Source organism: Notamacropus eugenii, chromosome 7 (genome assembly GCF_028372415.1).
Source record: "Notamacropus eugenii isolate mMacEug1 chromosome 7, mMacEug1.pri_v2, whole genome shotgun sequence".
Taxonomy (NCBI): domain Eukaryota; kingdom Metazoa; phylum Chordata; class Mammalia; order Diprotodontia; family Macropodidae; genus Notamacropus; species Notamacropus eugenii.
Window position 1 is genome coordinate 54,628,448 of NC_092878.1, and position 19,432 is coordinate 54,647,879.

The 19,432-nt window shown below is 39.4% G+C and overlaps 1 protein-coding gene across 16 annotated transcripts in view; it reads left to right on the forward strand.

Annotated features, from left to right (window-relative positions):
* LOC140514419 (TP53-binding protein 1-like) overlaps positions 1-19,432 on the forward strand; it is a 125,748-nt gene that overhangs the window by 67,860 nt on the left and 38,456 nt on the right. For 15 of the 16 annotated variants that reach the window (XR_011970601.1, XR_011970598.1, XR_011970600.1 and 12 more), the window contains 3 exons: positions 3,536-3,766; positions 8,108-8,165; positions 10,187-10,279. Coding sequence is in view for 9 of the 16 variants with exons in the window: in XM_072624760.1 (XP_072480861.1) it covers positions 3,536-3,766; positions 8,108-8,165; positions 10,187-10,279 (382 nt within the window). In the remaining 7 variants the exon portion in view is untranslated. The remainder of the gene's footprint in view (positions 1-3,535; positions 3,767-8,107; positions 8,166-10,186; positions 10,280-19,432) is intronic. The other variant, XM_072624757.1, reaches the window with a different exon arrangement.

Consider the following 19,432-nt stretch of genomic DNA (forward strand, 5'->3'; position numbering starts at 1 on the left):
GTCTTCTCCATTTCTGTATTTTTTATTATGTAATATTCCATTACATTCATGTACCATAATTGTTTTTAGCCATTCTCCAGTCAGTGGGGATCTATATTGTTTTCATTTCTTTGCCACCACAAAAAGGGCTTCAATGAATATTTTGCTGTGTATGGGACCTTTCTTTAACCTCCTTAGGGGAATACACACACACACACACACACACACACAAGTGTGTGTGTGTGTGTGTGTATGTATATGTGCGTGTATATGTGTGCTTAAAATATATATGTATGCCCCAAGGAGGTTAAAGACAAAAGAAAGGGGTGTGTGTGTGTGTGTGTGTGTGTGTGAGAGAGAGAGAGAGAGAGAAAGAGAGAGAGAGAGACAGACACACAGACACAGACACAGACACAGAGACACAGAGAGATTTCTGGGCCAAAGATTTGTCAGGAAATTGGGAATTTAGAAGAGGAGAATTCAGGAAGTGAACAGGTGGCTATTAATGTTAGAGAAGAGGATTGAGCTGTTTGCATCTTAACTAAAGGTAGATCTCATAAGGACTAGAAAGAATATACTTGTGTGGAGATTTGCTCATTTGAGAACAGTGTACAGATATACCCACTGAATAGGATACGATAGAGAATGATAGATGTGGCATAGAAATACAGATAACAGTGGAGGGGACTGCAAAACAAATGAAAAGAAAGACTGGATTGATAATTCATGACCTCAGATATTTGTAGAACATTGTGCAGGGTGTGGAAAATAATAAAATTGAGATCTTAACACCAGTAAATAAACACAGTCTTATAGATATAATCTAGATTTAGTTATAGGATATAACATATTTGGGGGAAAAAGTTAACTAGGCTGGACAGTAAGTTAGCAGTACCTCAGCTTCACAGAGGAGTGGCATTTGAATTGGGCTTTCTTTATTTGCTTTACCAATAGTTTAGCTTTTCACAAGATGGAGAAAGTTCACAGGAATCTTACTCAGATTCAGATTTAGATGAGCAAGGTAGAATTGATAAATGAAGTAGAAACACTGAAAACGTTGATAGAACATAGAACATCTTAGAATTACCAGGGAGAGAACACTCAATGGAATATCATATGTAACCTAGACTTGAGGAGAATTAGATTGGAAGAAGTTTGGTGAAGATAAGTATACTGTCATGGATTGACACCCACTGAGCAAAGTCACTCAATTTAGGAGAAATAGGAAATGAAGAACAAAAATTTTTAAATAATTTTTTTCAATCCATAAAACTATTTTCTTCCTGTTCATCCCCCCACCAAAAAGACAAGAAAAAGAAGACCCTTGTAACAAAGATGCATAGTCAAACGAAACAGCTTCTCACATTTGTCACGTCTAAAAAATATATGTCTTATTCTTCTACCTGAATGCATTAGCTCTCCCGTCTTGCTTCATGGCTGGTCATTGAGCTCGTTAGAGTTTTTAAAAGGTATGTGTGAACAATCTTGATGAAGAAGATAAGGAGGAGAAGCCTCAGACAGCAGTGTGACTTATAGAGAACTTACTGATTATGGAATGAAAAGAGGGCATACCAAAAATGGAAACGAGGCTGTACAAAGGAATCGCTTAGTTCTGTAAGAACAGGGAATGCAGGCAGCTTGTCAGGAATGTTATAGAGGACTGTTATGCTTTAGGCAGGAAATTTTATTAAATGATCTATTTAGTTTCATTTTGTAACAGTAATGCTACTTTTATGCAAATTGTAAAATACTGAACGTTTTGTTGCTCTCACAGTTTAAGTGTATTTTGGAGACTCTCTCTTACTTAGACGGGATGATATTAGGTCTGTCAGTGTAATCCTCTTTGCTATGATTTTTTTGGGGGTGGGATTTTAAGATTTAAATAATTCAAGAAAAGATCAGCTTAATTTCTTTTCCCTAATATTAATCTCCTTCTATGTGCAGGACACACTGTGCTAGGTATTTCTAAAGCCAAGGCCTCTGATTTTAGTACTTGTCTTTCCTAAAAGGTGAGAATTAGTTTGGAAAAAGGAGAGAAGAGACACTTTCTAGTGTATCTTTATAACATTAAAGACTTGCTTTGAAAAAAGAGTTCTTAAAAAGTTAACAACAAATAAACCACAAACTGAAAGAAGTTAATAGTTGGTAGTTGAATAGCAGAACAGGTTATGGGGTAGTTTCTAGGATAAAGTTGCCTATACAGTCATTGCTTAAATTCATCTATATTCATCTAAGGGTTGTAAGACAATATGGTGAGGAAATGGAAATTACGAAGGAGACATGACGCCTGGGAATGGTATGACGGGAGGAGAATTTGGGGACAAGGGAGTAGAATGGTTCCCAGTCGGCCTCCTTTAAAGTTTACTCTTTTATTGCTTATTTTGTGTCTGTCTTTTTCAGAAACACCATTTCATTTCACTTTGCCTAAGGAAGATGATGTTATCCCACCATTGACCAACACAACTCCACCTTTGATTGGGCATCTTAAATTAGGTCCAAGGAGATACAGTACTCCTATTGATGAGTGATATGAAACTGACACTCTTTGAGCTAGAAACTCTGAGGTGTCATCCTTTATAAAAAGGATATCCTTAGGACCAGCGAAGAAATTGGGACTGGGTTATATCATTTATTCTTCTTGCTTCAGGAGTAAACTTTAAAGAATGTGACTGACTGCAGATCTTCATAGTCTCATTCTAGTCCCATTGAGGATCTGGTGACAGTTTCCAGTTTCTTACATTTTGATAATTTTTTTGACCTTTTAAACAATATACCATTTGTATAGTAGAAGTTGACCGTGCTTGCTTTTTCACAGAAGATAATCAAGGTGTAGAGGGGAGTCAACTACCAAAAAAAAAATTAAACATTGCTGTAATCTTGAGGGCAGGAGACTTTGCAATCCCAAAATGTAGCAGAGGGCTGGGCACATAGTAAGTGCTTCATAAATGTTTTAGTCATTCATTGATTGAGTAAGCAGCTACCTTGTGTGGAACACTGGAGAAAAGGAAAAGTTAGAATGAGCATCGGAAAAGGAGGGAGGAGAGTTTACCAGACTGCCTGAAAAGAGAGAAAGCTCGGTTTTAGGCAGGGACATTAAAGCTCACAGATGTGTTCCTGGGCAACACCATGTGCATGTCATATTTCTGCTTGACAGGCAGGGATGGTTAGGTAGCTCGCTCCTCTTCAGCAGCGCAGTAACGTTCTACATTAATCTATTTGTTTTCTCTAGTCAGTGCTGGGAGGTAACTGTCATGCCGTCTGGAGTTTCCTGCTACCTATGCCTGATGCTGGCAGATGTGGGTTGGCTGAGGGCTCATGCAGCATCCTAAATCCAGATGTGGAAGTGGAACTGAATCCTGTTGCTCCTCTTAAGACCAGGTGTCAATGACAGCGTGTAGTTGTGGATATTTGTGACAGGATCTCTTCTAGGTACAACAGCTTGGATCTTGCAGACCTGTGGAATTGCAGAGGCAAACGGAAGACCCTGAGAGGCTGTATTTAATGTGTGTGCTTTAGTGGGGTTTTTTTCTCCTTCCTCCTCCTTCCTTTCTTTCAGTTGTGGACAGCTATTCAGAGAGCCCCTTAGCAGCCAGTGATGTCATGGCTGAAAGTTCTGTGGGGTCCAACGATGTTACTGATGAAAGTGAAAAGGGGGATTCCAGAGCTGTCCCAGAAGTGGATGAAAAATTGAGTCTGAAAATGAAACTGGTGAGCCCTGAGACTGAGGCGAGTGAAGAGTCCTTGCAATTGAGTTTGGAAAGGAAGTTATCTTTTTATGCATATCTGGGTAAGCTATGAAAAGTTTCTGGCCCCTTTGGTATTTTGTATTATTGACCCAATTAAGCAATAATCTTGGCTATTCTTAGCACTCCCTCTTTCTTTTTAAATTTTTTCTCAGTTTTATTGATGCTTTTTGTTTTTAATATCATAATCTTCTCTTAGTACATCCTTCTCCTTTCCCTCTGAATTTGCCTTAGAACAAAAATTAAAAACAATTTTTTAAAGTTCAGCAAAACTAACCAGCACACTGATGATCTCTAACAGTATAAGGATATATCATGCAAACTCCCTTTTTTTCCTAAGCAGTGTTAACAGTAGAAAGATTAGCTAGTGTGAATTTTGGGGAGAGGTGACTTTGTGTTGGGATGAATTTCCTCATTATTGAAGCACTAGGAATGCTGTCTATAATGGTTGCATTTTCATACTTTGATTTGGGTCATTAAGTAATAGTATACTAGAAGTACTAAATATTCCTGATTATTCAATCAAAAACTCCCTAGTTATTTGATAGTGAACCTGGTATGATGGAATGTGAATAAACTAGAGCCATAATGCCCTTGTGGGATGATATGGGAACATCATAAAATTAGCATGGCATCTTTCAAGGAGAAAAGACAGTATTTTCGTTTGAGACCACAAGGGAATTGAATGAGCTGAGTGGAGTTCTAGGTCAAGAGTGAATCAGTATGGGACACATGAGGACTGAGGAATTATAGTGAGATAGAACAATTTAGGATCACTTAGTATGAGACTATAGACAGTATGAGAATAGATAGTTTGCTGCTCGTTTACCTTGTCTTACTCTTTTTGTATAGTTTCTTTTCCTTTGTTAGGATTTTTTTTAAAACAAGAAAGTATTTTCTGATTGGGATGTATGGAGATGTGGGTCCTAGGGCAAGTAGGCATTGAAGATGGGTACCAGGATAGAGTGGCATTGGCAGAAGGAGAATATTAGGTTGTTAGGGATTAGATGTGGCAAATCTCTGAACCCAAGAAGCCATATCAACCCTGTACTTTCAAAAGTCATAGGATCATAGAATTTAATAGTACCTTGGGTTAAATAATTTGCAACACAGGTAGTTAGTAGCAAAGTTGGAACTTGAACCCAGGCCCTCTGCCCCTAAACCTAGTGCTCTTTCTTGTTTGTTTTACACTGGATCAAAGGGTATACACAGTTTTTATCTTTTGGATATATTTTTCAAATTATTTTCCAGATTGACTTGACAACTTCCCAGTTCCACCAGCAGTGCATTAATTAACGTGCCTGTTCTCCCGTGGCCCTTCCAGCAATTTTCCTTTTCCGTTTTTGGTTCTCTCTGCCCGTCTGAAGGGTGTGGAATAGAGCTTCCGAGCTGTTTTCACTTGCGTTTTTCTTACGCTTAGAGATTTCAGGTGATTGTTGGTAGCCTAGAGTTCTTTATTTGCAGACCTCTTATTCATAGTATTTGACCATTTATTTACTGGAAGAGGAGTCTTATTTTCTGTTTGTACCGATTTTCTCTGTAGTTTAGATGTCAGCACCTCATCAGAGATATTTGCTGCAGAGATTTTTTCCCCCAAATAGTTATTTGTTCTGATTCTGCCTGCATTGCTTTTGTTTGTTCAAAAGCCCTTTCAATTTTATACAATAACACCTCTCTCTTTTACTTTGTAATATTTCTATCCCGTGTTTGGTCAAAAACTTCCCTCCCTTCCAATTGTGAAAATGCCTTATCACTTCCTTCTCTGATGTGTTTAATATAACCTTTTCTGTGTTGGTTCTGCACCCATTTTGAGCACATTATGGAACATGGCTTGAAATCTTCAAATTCTCTCAGATTGCTTTCCATTTTTTCTAATAGTTGTAGAATATCGAGTCCTTAACCGAGTTAGCAGATGTGTTTATCGAACATGGTACTAATTACAGTGTTCAGTTTCTTCTGGATTCTAGTGCTGTTTCCACGGTATTGGGTCCTTGTAGGCACATGCCTTGAGTTGGGGATCTGTTTACCAGGGAAGTTTATAGACTTGAAAGGCAAAAGTTTTGAGGCCAAAGAAAAGGCTCTTGGTCACTCATTCCAGTTAACAGATTGGAATTGTACTGCAGTTCGTTGAAATCCAAGCCTAGGGCTGGAACCAGGGGCAAAATGATGCTCCAGGAGAGTAGATTTAGAGTCAAAGGACTTAGGCTTGAGTCCTGGCTCTGCTGCCTTCTACTCTAACGGTAAAATGAGGGAGTGAGACTAAGATAATCCCTAAGGTTCCTTCCTGCTCTTACTCTGTGCTCCCTTACATCATACAATAAAGAGGCTCCCTCAAGGAGCTCACAGTCTAATAGGGGAGACAGCCTGCAAACAGATGCAATATACCGGATAAACAGGAGAGAACAGAGGGAAGGCACTGCAATGGAGAAGGGTTAGGGAAGGACGTGGAGCTTTCTGCCTTTTGTTTCTACTGTCAGAGATCATAGTCACTGGAACACAAGTTAAGTCAGTCTCCATGAATGTTTGTATCTCATTTATAAACGATGAAAATAATAAAACTCATAGTTGGTAAGTAATCTTCCCTATTACTCCTCAGATTTTTCAGCTGAACTTGGATTATCCAAACCACTTTTCAAGTTGCTCACTCTTCTTCTTTTAAAAAAAAATTGTTTTTTACAAAAAGTTTTAATTTACGGAATAAAACAAGCATTTTCATAACACAGTACGGTAAAAAGAGGTGATTGTACAACTTGTTATTCCCTTTAAATATATATTGAAGTTATCATAATTGTTTTTCCTTTTTTCTTCCCTCCACTTTCCCCTTCCTCCCCTCCTCCTCCCAGAGATGGCTGCCATTAGACACAAATATGTATATAAACATAAAATCATTCTATATATACTTCTGTTTGTTAGTTCTTTCTCTGGATGCATGTGTCCTTTGTAGTGAATTTGGATATTTATAATAGTTAAAGTAACTTACTCAAAGTTGTTCTTAAAACTGTTGCTGTTACTGTATACAGCATTCTCTTGGATCTGCTCATTTCGCTCCTCCTTATCTCGTACAAGTCTTTCCCTGTTTTTCTCAGATGACCGAGCTAGTTATTTGTCATAGCTTAGTAGTATTCTATCCAAATCATATACCGTAACTACATTTTCCAGTTGTTTACCACCACAAAAGAGCTGCTATAAATATTTTAGAACATAGAGGTTCTTTTCCTCTTTCCCAGTCGTCTTTGGAAGTAGACTTAGTGGTGATATTGCTGGGTCAAAGGGTAGGCAGTTTAATAACTGTCTGTGCACAATTCCAGATTGCTCCCCGCAATGGTTAGATCAGTTCACAATTCCACCAATAATGACTTAGTGTCCCAATTTTTCTATCTCCTCTCCAACATTTGCTGCCTTCCCTTTCATTCATTTTAGCCAATGTGATAGGTATGAAATGCTATTTCAAGGTCATTTTAATTTGCGTGTCTCTAATCAATAATGATTTAGAGCATTTTTTCATATGACTAAGTTGTTTTATTGTTCTTAGGGACTCCAGTTTCTATGTGGATGATTTTTATGGTATCATGACTACCATCTCAGGGAGAGGCAGAATGCGGAATAGCTAGGTCATTGAACTTGGAGTCAGGAATTCAGGAAGACCTGTATCTGAATCCTACCCCAGACACTAGTTGAGTGAACTTAGCCATGTCAGGCAATCTTTCTGAGCCTCACCTTCCTCATCTCTGCTGCTTAGTTTTGATGATAATATTTGAGAAGTTAATATTTGTGAAGTGCTTTTCAGACTTTAAAACATTATACAAAGGTGAAATATTATTTTAATTACTCAATTTATCTTTATTTAGATCTGAGGTTCTTAACCTGTTTGTGTCATGGATCCTTTGCACAGTCTAGTAAAGCTTATGAACACCTGAAAATAATATTTTAAAATGCACAGAATAAAATATGTAAATTACAAAGGAAACCAATTATATTGAAATACAATGATTTATATTTGAAGCCAAATTAAAATTTAAAAATATTTAACTTTGAAAAGGTAGATATTAAAAAAATGAACAAACCCCAGGTTAAGGGACCCCTGATTTAGAGATATGTAGGTGACAGTTTTAGAACCTGCAGCTAAGTAATTTCATATAATATTTTTGGTTATGTCCACTTAGTTCACAACAGTGAGGATATGGATTGTTAGGAATGGGGAATGCTTGTATTGTTAAATCATAGTTAATGATTTTTTCCTTCTGTTCCTATTCTTTATTCCTATTTCTTCCTACTGCTGAGTGGGGGAAGAAAGAGTAGAAGAATAAGGAGGTTTTTAGGTATGATACTAACTGGATTATTTCTCTATTTTTCTCCCTTCCCTCCTTGCCTGTGTTTTTGTTCAGAGCCTATAAGTGGTGAAAAGAAAAATGGATCCACTGCTGTTGCTGAGTCTGTTGCCAGGTAACCAGAGCTTGTTGCTATGCAGAGCAGTCTCATACAGAGCCACTGGTAATGAAGGAAAAGATGATTTATCGATAGTAGAAAAAAATTAAAATGAAACCTAGAAGAAAGGATTTGTAGGAGGAAAGATTGAATGTCACAGTTTTTTTCATTAATACTCTTATAAGACCAGTGTTTTGTCTGCTAATTCTTGACTAAAATGTTGACAAAAACAATTTTTAAAAATTTGCTCCAGTAATCATATTAGAATCCTCATCCTGAGCCTCTTTAGCCTTGGCGGGGCTCTAATGTGTGGCAGGAGACAGCTGGGTGGTCTTCTAGAGGGTCTTATGGGCTTTGTCCCTTATGGCTTTCAGCTGGTAGCCATTATATAAGATTGAAGCAGCTAGGTGGTGCAGTGGATAGAGCACCAGTGCAGGAGTCAGGAGGACCTGAGTTCAAATCTCACCTCAGACACTGGACACTCACTAGCTGTGTGACCTTGACCAGTTGCCTCATCCTGGGTCATCTCCAGTCATCCTGATGAATATCTGGTCACTGGATTCAGATGGCTCTGGAGGAGAAGTGAGGCTGGTGACCTGCACAGGCCTCCCTCGCTCAAAACAAAGTCCAGTACAAGTCATGTCATTATCTCTCTGATGGCGTGGTCTTCTTTGGCAACGAAGGACGAACACACATTATATGAGATCATTTCTAGTGAGTGTCCCAAACTAACTGCAGTTTGGTGGTGTATCGTTCTTGATCTTGTTATTGTTGGCTCTTAGAGAAGATCGTTGGAGTTAGTGTCCCAGACTGATAGCTGTGTTGTGCTGGGTTGTGGTTGTGGTGGTGGTGGTGGTGGTGGTGGTGGTGGAGCGTCGTGTGGTCTTGGCTCTTTCTTGCTATGATGCCTTGAGGGTGACAGTATCTTTAGATTCCAGCCTGTGTAGTAGAGCTTTGCCATCTGGTGGCTATCGGAGGGTATAAAAGTCTCATCTGCTACTGACTATAATACTACTGAACATTAAATTCCAGTAGCACTGCTTAAAGCATGACAGAGCAAGTTCTTTGATACAATCCTGTTCCTACCTCTTGTTTACTACATATTCTGGAAAAAAGAATTTCATCACTCTGGACTTAATATCTCTTCCTGTAAAATGAACTTAATGTTTCTGGGTGTGGTTTATATGTTACTTTAGAATTTTCTGCTAAATACCCTTTATAAATCTATAGTCTTACAGTGGAGAAAAAAACATTTGTTTTACTCTGTAGTTGTGGTATTGTATTCCAGATGTCGCTTATTGTTGGTCTGCATGTACAATTTAATTTATTTCTAAAGTTAGAGAAAACCTTAGAGTGTGGGACAGAGAGCAAGGGTGGGAGTGTAACAAAGGAAGAGATTGGAATGAAAGGAAGTGGTTGTTAATATGCGTTATTGGTGATGGTATTAGTATATGTTTATCTTGTTTTAAAAGCATACCCAAACAGATGAAAATCTTGATCTGTAGGAAAAACTAGATTGTGGGATATGGTTTCTTTACAAATAGATTGAACACAGGAGTACTTGAGCTTCTTTTTTTGTTTCTGTGTTTCTGTACACAGTAGCTCTCATAAGGTTATGTTTAGAAGAAGGATCATTCTGTCTTCTGCCTACACAAGAAGAAGTGTTGCTATTTTCGTCCATTTGTAAGATTATATAGTGCCAGTAAGAGCTGAGCACTGCAGTGGGACAGAAATGCTGTTGGATGATAGCATGGGGCTAGGGATTGTGGGATTATGTTATTGTTCCTGATGACTTTCCTCATGCAGATTTTCTTAGGCTGCATTAGGCATATAAGAAAGCTGCATCTTGGGTCAAGGGAAGAATTATGGGAGAAGAAATGTGAAGGAAGGTTATTTACCTGCGGTGCCTGAGAGATATTTCTGTTATGTAGCACAGTGCTTGATACAGTCATCACTTAGTAAAAGCTTGTTGTCTGATTGAAAGTTGTTTATTCTCGCCAAACAAATGTAGACTTATCGCTTTACTCTGTTATCCTTAGTTCTCAGAAGACAGTGTCTGTGTTTAGCCGTGTCTGTGAAGTCCGGCAGGATGATGAAGCCAAAGGCCGTGATACCCCATCAGATCTTATCAGGTAAGCATTATTTTCATAATATCTTTGCTCCCATATTAAGTCATAAATTGATTGCTGCCAGAAACTGCTATGTTCTCTCTTTGTGGTTTCCAATTTAGTTTTTCATTTGACTGTGGCATATTTAAGCCAGACTGAATCCTGTTTATTTCAAAAATGATCTTTGAAAAAGAAAGGGCCCTTTCTTTTTCCTGTGGCCTTTATATTTACATCTGTTCCCATCTTTTGTTCTGTCTTCTCCAGAAGGGGGCATTCTCAGTCTTCCTCTCTCTATTGAATATTCAACCTCTCCCTATTTTTCCTTACCTCCTGCTTTTCAACATGCTTAAATCTATACCCACATCCTTAAAAAAACTTTCCCTATTCTCTCCCATCCCTCAAGCTTTCATCCTATATTTCTTTTCCCTTTCTCAGTGAAATTCTTTGAAAAAGCTGTCTGTACTTGGTGCCTCGATTTGCTGTCCTCTCACTTTAACTCCTTGAAATCTGACTTTTGACCTCATCACTCACATAAAACTGCTGTCTCTAAAGTTACCAGAAATCTCTTAGTTGCCAGATCTGAAGGTCGTCTCTGTCCTTATCCTTGACCTCTGCTGCACTTGACGTTATTGATCACCCTTTCCTGCTGGATACTGTGTTCTGTATGGGTTTTCATGATACCACACTCTGCTGGTTCTCCTCCCACCTGTCTGACCACTCCTCAGTTTCCTTTCCTGTCTTACCTATGGGGGTTCCCCAAACTTCTGTCCTAGCTCCTTTTTCCTTTTCCTCCTGTACTTTTTCTTTTGGTAACTTCATTAATTCCCATGGGTTTAACTATCATCCATATATAGATGACTGCCAGAACTACATATCCAGCCCCAGTCTTTCCCCTGAGTTTCAGTCCCACGTTACCAGTTGTATATTGGACATTTCCGACTGGATATCTCATTGACACCTCAAATTCAGCATGTCCAAAACTGAACTCCCAAACCCATCCCCTTTTTCCAAACTTCCCTCTTTTTTTTTGAAGATACTATCATCTTTTCTGTCTTCTAGGTTTGTAACCTCAACATTATTCTGAACTTTCTTACCTTTATTCGCCTCACATAACCAACCATTTGTCACATCTTGTCAATAACATCCTGGCTTCTGTGGCCCAAGTCTTTCTTTTCTCCATTCCAGTGCGTCCTGTGCACACTGATGCGAAAGTAATTTTTCTTAAGCTCAGATCTGATTGTAATTCCCCTACTTTTTCAGGTGTCTTGCTTCTAAGAGCAAATATAAACCCCTGTTTAGTTTCTTATAATTTGTTTTTAAAATTTATTTATTTTTAGTTTTCTACAATCACTTCCATGAGTCTTAGATTTTTCTCCCCCTCCCTTTCCCCTTCCTTCCCAAGATGCCATGCAATCTTATATGGTTTCTATATATACGTTGTTGTTAAGCAGATTTTTACATTAGTCATGTTGCATAGGGGAATTAAAATGAATGAGAAAACAAAGCAAAACAAAACATAACACAAGAGAAAATATTCTGCTTCGTTCTGCATTCCAATTCTATAATTCTTTTTTGGATGTGGATGGCATTTTGCCTCGAGTCCTTTGGGAATGTTTTAGGTCTTACATTGCTGTGAAGGGCTAAGTCTATCAGAAAAATTCCTCACACGCTGTGGTTTTTACTATATACAAAGTTCTCCCGGTTCTGCTGCTTTCACTCAGTGTCAGTTCATATAAATCTTTCCAGGCCTCTCTGTAGTCTTTCGGTTCATCATTTCTCATAGCACAATAGTATTCCGTTACATTCATACACCACAATTTGTTCAGCCATTCCCCAATTGATGGACATCCCCTTGACTCCCAGTTTTTGGCAACTACAAAGAGTGCTGCTATAAATATTTTTGTACATGTGGGACCCTTTCCCATTTTTATGATCTCTTGGGATGTGTGTATTTGTAAAGGAGTTGTACTTGGACAAATTCAATAACTTTTGGCATTTGCTTCATGCCCCTACCCTCCGGAGGGTCTTGTGCTTTCCCAAGAAGGTTACCTCCATAGTTTGAAAAACTGTGACCTATAACTGTATCTGAGAACTTCTGTCCTGATCAGATAGCCAGTGTGTGTTCATCCTTCGTTTCCAAAGAAGACCGTGCTATCAGAGAAATAATGACTTTGTTTTGAGTGAGGGAGGGCTGTGCAGGTCACCAGCCTCACTTTTCCTCTGGAGCCATCTGAGTCCAGTGACCAGCTATTCATCAGGATGACTGGAGATGACCCAGGATGAGGCAATTGGGGTTAAGTGACTTGCCCAAGGTCACACAGCTAGTGAGTGTCCAGTTACTGAGGTGAGATTTGAACTCAGGTCCTCCTGACTCCTACACTGGTGCTCTATCCACTGCACCACCTAGCTGCTTCAATCTTATATAATGGCTACCAGCTGAAAGCCATAAGGGACAAAGCCCATAACTACCCTTTAGAAGACCACCCAGCTGTCTCCTGCCACACATTAGAGCCCCACCAAGGTTAAAGAGACTCAGGATAATAAAGCTTAATCTACTCTCAGGTAAAATCCAAATCCTTTGCCTGTCGTTATTCTGTCTGACCTGTGAAGTCTTATCTTGCTAGCTGTCATAGATGGCCATTATCCATCCTTTTACCTACCTTGCCTGCTAACCCCTATAAATAGACTCTTTTATTTCTTTGAAGTTGCTTTTCTGTCTTTTTAAAATTAAATTTATTTTTTTGATTCAGCAAAAATCCACGTCCTGCCGGTTTCCCCTCTCCTTCTTCCCCCATTCCTCTTGAGAATGAAATTAACATCCCCCTTAAAAATGAGCTGCAGAACGAGATAAACAAAGCAGATGAATTAGGCACGGCCCGCAGAAGGGGAGAACACGGGTGTGTTTCCTCGCGCACTTGGAGCCTTTCGCCTGTTCACCCTTCACTGCTTGTGTTTCATTATTAGTTCTCTGGAGTCGTGGCTGGTCATTGCATTGATCTGAATCCGTAAGTCTGTCAGAGTTGTTTGTCCGTATGGTAATGTTTTCATTGTATAAGTTGTTCGGGTCTTGTTTTCTTTACATCATTTTATACAAGTCTTCTCAGGTTTCTCTGAAACCATTCACTTTATCATTTCTTATATAGCACAATAGTACATACTATATTTTCTCAATTACACGGAAAAACAATGTTTAGCATTCGTTTTTTAAAGTTTTGAGTTTCAAGTTCTCTGCCTCTCTCCCTCTCCACCCCCTTCATTGAGGAGGCAAGCGATTTGATAATGGTTATGCGTGAACAGTCATGCAAAGCATGTTTCCATATTAGTGTATCATACTAGAAAACAAGAAAATTCATGCTGGAAATAAGCATGCTTCGGTCTGCATTCAGACTCCATCAGTTTTTTCTCTGGAGATGGATAGCATTTTTCATCATAAATCATTAGGAATTGTCATTGTCCTGCTGAGAATAGCTACGTCATACCAGCTGATCATCGTACAACGTTGCTGTTACTGTGGACAATGTTCTCCTGGTTCTGTTCAATATACTTTGCATCAGAAGGGATACACTGAAGAAGGGTCAAGAGCTAAAATTATAAGAGGAAGTGTAATAGGACCAAATACCACGTCTTACTCTCAGCTTCTTAGGTCCAAGATGGAGGAGACATGGCTAGATACCAGTTCATCAAAAAAATATCTAGGAGTCTTACTCTTAATCAGTATTCTTAGATATTTAAATAGACCTGTGATGTCATCAGTTTGGGAGTTCCTTCACTTCATATCTCAACCTATTCAAGTTTGCCTATTTTTATCCAAGTCCTCCTAGAAGTTCACCATAGGAGTTCTATCCCACATTCTGGAGGCATTCTTCCCTTGGTCCCTACATCTTGAGGATTCCAATGGAGCAGTCTGGCTCTCTATGTGTCATCCCTCATTTTTCCCACTTCGTAAGAGGATTTAAAAAACTACAGTATGATTCAGCAGTGTGACATAAAAGCCATGAAAATTAATGGAGTCTTAGACTTCATTAAAAGAGATGCCATTTCTAAAAGTAAGGAGTTAGAGTCCTGTTGTCCTCTCTTCTGGTCATCAGCCTACATTTAGAAATAATGTGTTCAAATATGAGTGTCATGTTTTTGGAAGGATGTTGGTAAACTGAGAAATATTTTTAGCATACTGGATAGTGAACTAGCCTTGAAACCAGGAATAACAGGGTTTAAGACCACCTCTGTGGACCCTGGGCAAATCACTCTTTTAATGCTCTAGACCATTTTGTGAAGACTGTAAATCACGGAGAAGATGCAGATTTATGTAGTTCAAAGCATTTTCCTTTCCTGGCAGTTGCCTGAACTAGTGAAACCATAGAAACAGTCCCTACCCCTATTAATAAACTTATGGGCACCATATCAGTTGAGGGGACTGAGGATGTTTACCTTGGAAAAGAGGAGACTCACAGAGGACATGATAAGTGTCTTCGAATATTTGAAGCATTTGCACTGTTAAGCTGTATGGGACTTGTTCTATTTAGCCCAGAAAGTAGAACTACCTAGGGACAATGTGTAGATGTTGCTCCCCCCCCCCCCCAAAAAATGAGATTTAAACTAGAAAATAAAAATTATTTAATAATATGGACTGTCTTCGAACACAGTAGTATGTTTCCTCTTATTAGAGATCATTAAGCAAAAACTGAATGATCATTTGCCAAGTATGTTATAAAGAGAATTATTTTCAGACTTGGGTTGGTCTCCTAAATGATTGCTGAGAAGTGTCTTCCAGCTCAGGTTCTGTGATTCCTTCTGCTCATCCACAACCTATCATTTTGTCAGTTCCTCTCAGTTCTGTGTCTGCATCATCTTGCTTTCCATTCCATCGAAGGTTCTTTGTACCATGGCCCTGCGCTGTTATAACGGCCTCCTTAGCCCTTCCCTACTTACCTCCTTTAGCCCGGTGATAGCAGATCCAAGGCATGGTTCTAATTGTCATTCCTCTGTTCAGAAACCTTTTACAAGAATTAATTATTCATAGAACAAGTCATAGACTTCGTATTAAAGCATTAGAGGTCCTTGACTTTTTATTCCCAACCTATCACTATTGTCTTATTGAACCCTGTATTGCAATCAAGCTGGCCTAATTGAAATTTCTCCCTTTCTTGCATTCCCAGCCATCACAGTTTTATCCTTTCTTGGGAGTCTAGTTCAGATGCCATCTTTTCTACGAAGTCTTCTTGATCCCCAGCTATAAAAATTTTTCCTTCTACTTTGCTCCTCTAACATTTTGCCTGAAGTTCTCCTTATCACATTTTGTTTTCATTATGATTGTGTACATCCCTTATTTCCCCTACTTGATTTTAAGCGCTCTGCATTCACAGAAAATAATTTGTTTGTATTTGTATCCTTCATGGGAACTAGCCCAAATGAGGACTTAAATATAGATTTAATTCAATTAGTTATTGTATCCTCTCTCTTATATAGTGCCTTTCTTTGAAAAAGAAGTACCCAGCAACTCAGGTATAAAAAACTTGAAGAATCATGTGAACATTCAACGTCTCATTCTAGGCCATCCTCCCCAGAAAGTAGAGAATTCATTTGGATGCTATATTTTTGATTGTTTGGTTACTGAAACTAGAGCTGCTATGTGAGCACTGAAATGAATATGTTTTCATTGCTTTTAGCTCCTCTAGTTTTTTTTTTTGTTTGTTTTATAGTATCTTCAGAGACGTGTATGTTCTGCATCCTTTGATTTCAAGTAGGAATACTTCCGAGAGTCTTATTCCTCAGAACAGTACATTTGGTTTTGCTGGGATTTGTTTCTTATCCTTCAGAAACATTCTGTCACCCTGCATCTGTCTCTGTCTCTTTAAGTGGTGGCAGGATTACTTGCTTTGAAAAAAACTGTCCATTTTTATAGCATTCAGAGTGTATGTCTAGTTTTTACTAAAAATTCACAAGTATGGAATTTCGCTTTGTCTAATTTTACCACTGGAGAGCTCAGTTTTTGAGCCTGAAAAATGAAATTAACATAGTAGTACTTATCAAAAAGAAATTGCAGTTTGAATCATCATCATTAATAAGCATTTATTAAGCACTGAATATGTACTGGGCACTGTGCTGATCTTTGGGATTATAAAGGACGACAAAAAATACAATTCATGCCTACTAAGAGTTCACATTGTACTGGAAAAGACAATATTAAAACAACTATGTGTGTATAACGTGTATGAATGTATATGCACAAGTACGTATGTGTGTATCTACGCACACAGTGTAGATGGGAGGGAATGCACTAGAGTGGGTGACAGAGGGAAGGAGAAGGAGACCAGGAAAGTCCTTTTGAAGAAGATGGGGCCTGAGCAGAGACTTAAAGGAGGCCACGTAAACCAGTACACAGAAGTGAGACAGGAGAACATTCTAGGCAAGCAGAAACGCTGTTGAGAAGGCATAGCGTCAAGATTGTGTCATGTCTGAGGAAAAACAAGGAGACCAGTGTCACAGTGTGCTTGAATATATGAAGAAGGATACATGTATCCTGTAAGTCTAGGAAGGGGCTGGTTAGGCTGTGGAGGGCTTTAAAAACTAGACACCAGATTTTTGTGGCATCTTGTAGGCAGTAATAGGGAGCCACTAGAAAATATTAAGTAGGAAACTGATGTAGTCAGTTTTGTCCTTTAGAAAGATCAGCTGAGTGGAGGATAGACTGGAAGGGGAGAAACTTGTGCTAGGGTTACTGACAGTGGCTTTTGCAAGAGTGTGAGGTAATGACTTGAATACGTGTCAGTCAGTAAGTACCAAATGCCTTTTTACGTACCAAGCACTGTGCTAATCGCTGGGAATATACAAAAAGGCAAAAGAAAGTCTGTGCCCTCGAGGCCCTTACAATGTAATGTAAACAGCAAGCAGACAGATACGTACAAGGAAGCTGTGTGTTTGTCCTTCGTTGTGAAGAAGACCATGCCATCAGAGAAATAATGACATGACTTGCACTTGACTTTGTTTTGAGTGAGGGAGGGCTGTGCAGGTCACCAGCCTCACTTCTCCAGAGCTGTCTGAATCCAGTGACCAGATATTCATCAGAATGACTGGAGATGACCCAGTATGAGGCAATTGGGGTTAAGTGACTTGGCCAAGGTCGCACAGCTAGTGAGTGTCCAGTGTCTGAGGTGAGATTTGAACTCAGGTCCTCCTGACTCCTGCACTGGTGCTCTATCCACTGCACCACCCGGCTGCCCCCTTACAAGCAAGCTGTATGCAGGATAAAAAGGGCATCAGAGAGGGAAGGCATTAGAATGAGAGATTCTTTGGAAGATGAGATTTTATTTGAGACTTGAAGGAAGTGAAGGAAACCTTGGGTAGACATGAGAAGGGAGAGCAAAATACCTAGATCTGAGAGATAGGGAATGTCTTGTTTGTGGAACTAGGATTGAAGAATATGTGAACAGAGTGAGGTATGAGACTAGAAAAATGGTGAGTTATGAAGAGCTTTGAATATCCAACAGAGGATTTTGTATTTGATCCTGGGGGTAATAGGGAACCTCCTTGAGGTGGGGGAAGAGGCATGAGGGTGGGAGGGAAAGGGGAGTGATATGGTCAGACCTGTGCTTTGGAAAAAATCATTTTAGTGGCCAGTTAGAGAATGGATTGAAGTGAGGAGAGACTTGAGACAAGCTGACCCACAATAATCCAGGCATTAGACGATGGGGGCCTGCACCAGGGTGTTGGCCGTGGCAGGAGAAGAGAAGGGGGCGTATTTGAGAGATGTTGCAAAGGTGAAATCGACAGGCTGTGGCCACAGTTTGGTCGTGGGAGAGGACAGGGGAGAAAAATAGTGAGGATTCCAGGATGATTACTAGATGCTGCCCTTGACAGTAATAGGAAATTTGGAGTGGGGAGGAGTTGGAGGGAAAGATGATGAGTTTGGTTTTAGATGTGTTTAGTTTAAGATGTCTACTGAATAGCCAATTTGAGATGTCTGTAAGGCAGTTGGAGCTGCGAGATTAGAGATCAGCAAAGAGGTTATGACAGGATAGGTAGATTTGGAAATAATCTGTATCGAGATGATAATTAAGTCCATGAGAGTTAATGAGATCAACTGGTGAAGTAGTATAGAGGGAGAATGGAAGAAGGCCCAAGAACCCTATGGGACACCTACAGTCTGAGTTTGATCTAGAAGAGGATCCAGCAAAGGAGCTTGAGAAAGAGTTGGTCAGATAGGTAAGAGAAGCAGGAAAGAGTGGTATCCCAAAAACCTAGGGAGAAGAAAGTATCAAGAAGGAGAGAGTGTTCAACAGTGTCAAAGGCTGCAGAAAGATCTAGGAGAAGGAGAATTGAGAAAAAGCCATTGGATTTGGCAACGAAGAGATTGATTGTAACTTTCAATGGAGCAGTTTTACTGTAATGATGAGGTTGGAAACTATATTGTAAGCCATTAAGAATGAGAGGACATGAAGTAGAGGCACCTATTGGCTATGATCTTTTCAAGGAGTTTAGCCTTAAAGGGCAGAAATTATAGGATGATATTTATCAAGGATGAAAAGATCAAGTGAGGATTTTTTTCAGGATGAGGGGAGACCTGGCATGTTTTTAGACAGTAGGAAAGGAGCCAGTAGACTGAGAAAGGATGCAACCTGTTAAAAGAGATGATACAGAATAGGATCGCTTGAGTGAGTAGATGGTGTTAGTCATGGTAAGGAGTAAAGCCACTTCTTCACGTGAGATAGCAGCGAAGGGGGAGATAGTGGTAGAAAACATCTGAGTGATAGGAGATGAGGATGAGGGATTGGTGTGAACTCCAGTTTTTTCTGGAAAATATGAGGCAAATTTCTCAATTAGGGGTGCGGGGAAAGGGGAAGCCATGGGAGATCTGAGGAAGGTTGAAAAGATTTGGAAGAGCTGCGAAGAGTGAGATAGTGTATTGATAAGAAAGTTAAAGAATAATTTGCATAACAGCAGTCAGGGCCCAGCTGAGGTTGTGTAACATAAATTTTTAGTGTACTCAACCAAAATGATTGCACGTGTGATTTTCTACACATTTGTTCAGCAGTACACGTGTAGAAGCAAAGGGGGCAGATGACGGGAGTTATCTAAGATCATGACCTTGTGTGTTAAGTATGAGTGTGAGAAATTGAGGATGACTTGAGAGGATGGTGGTGTTGACAGCAATAGGCAGGCATGAGAGACTAGACACCG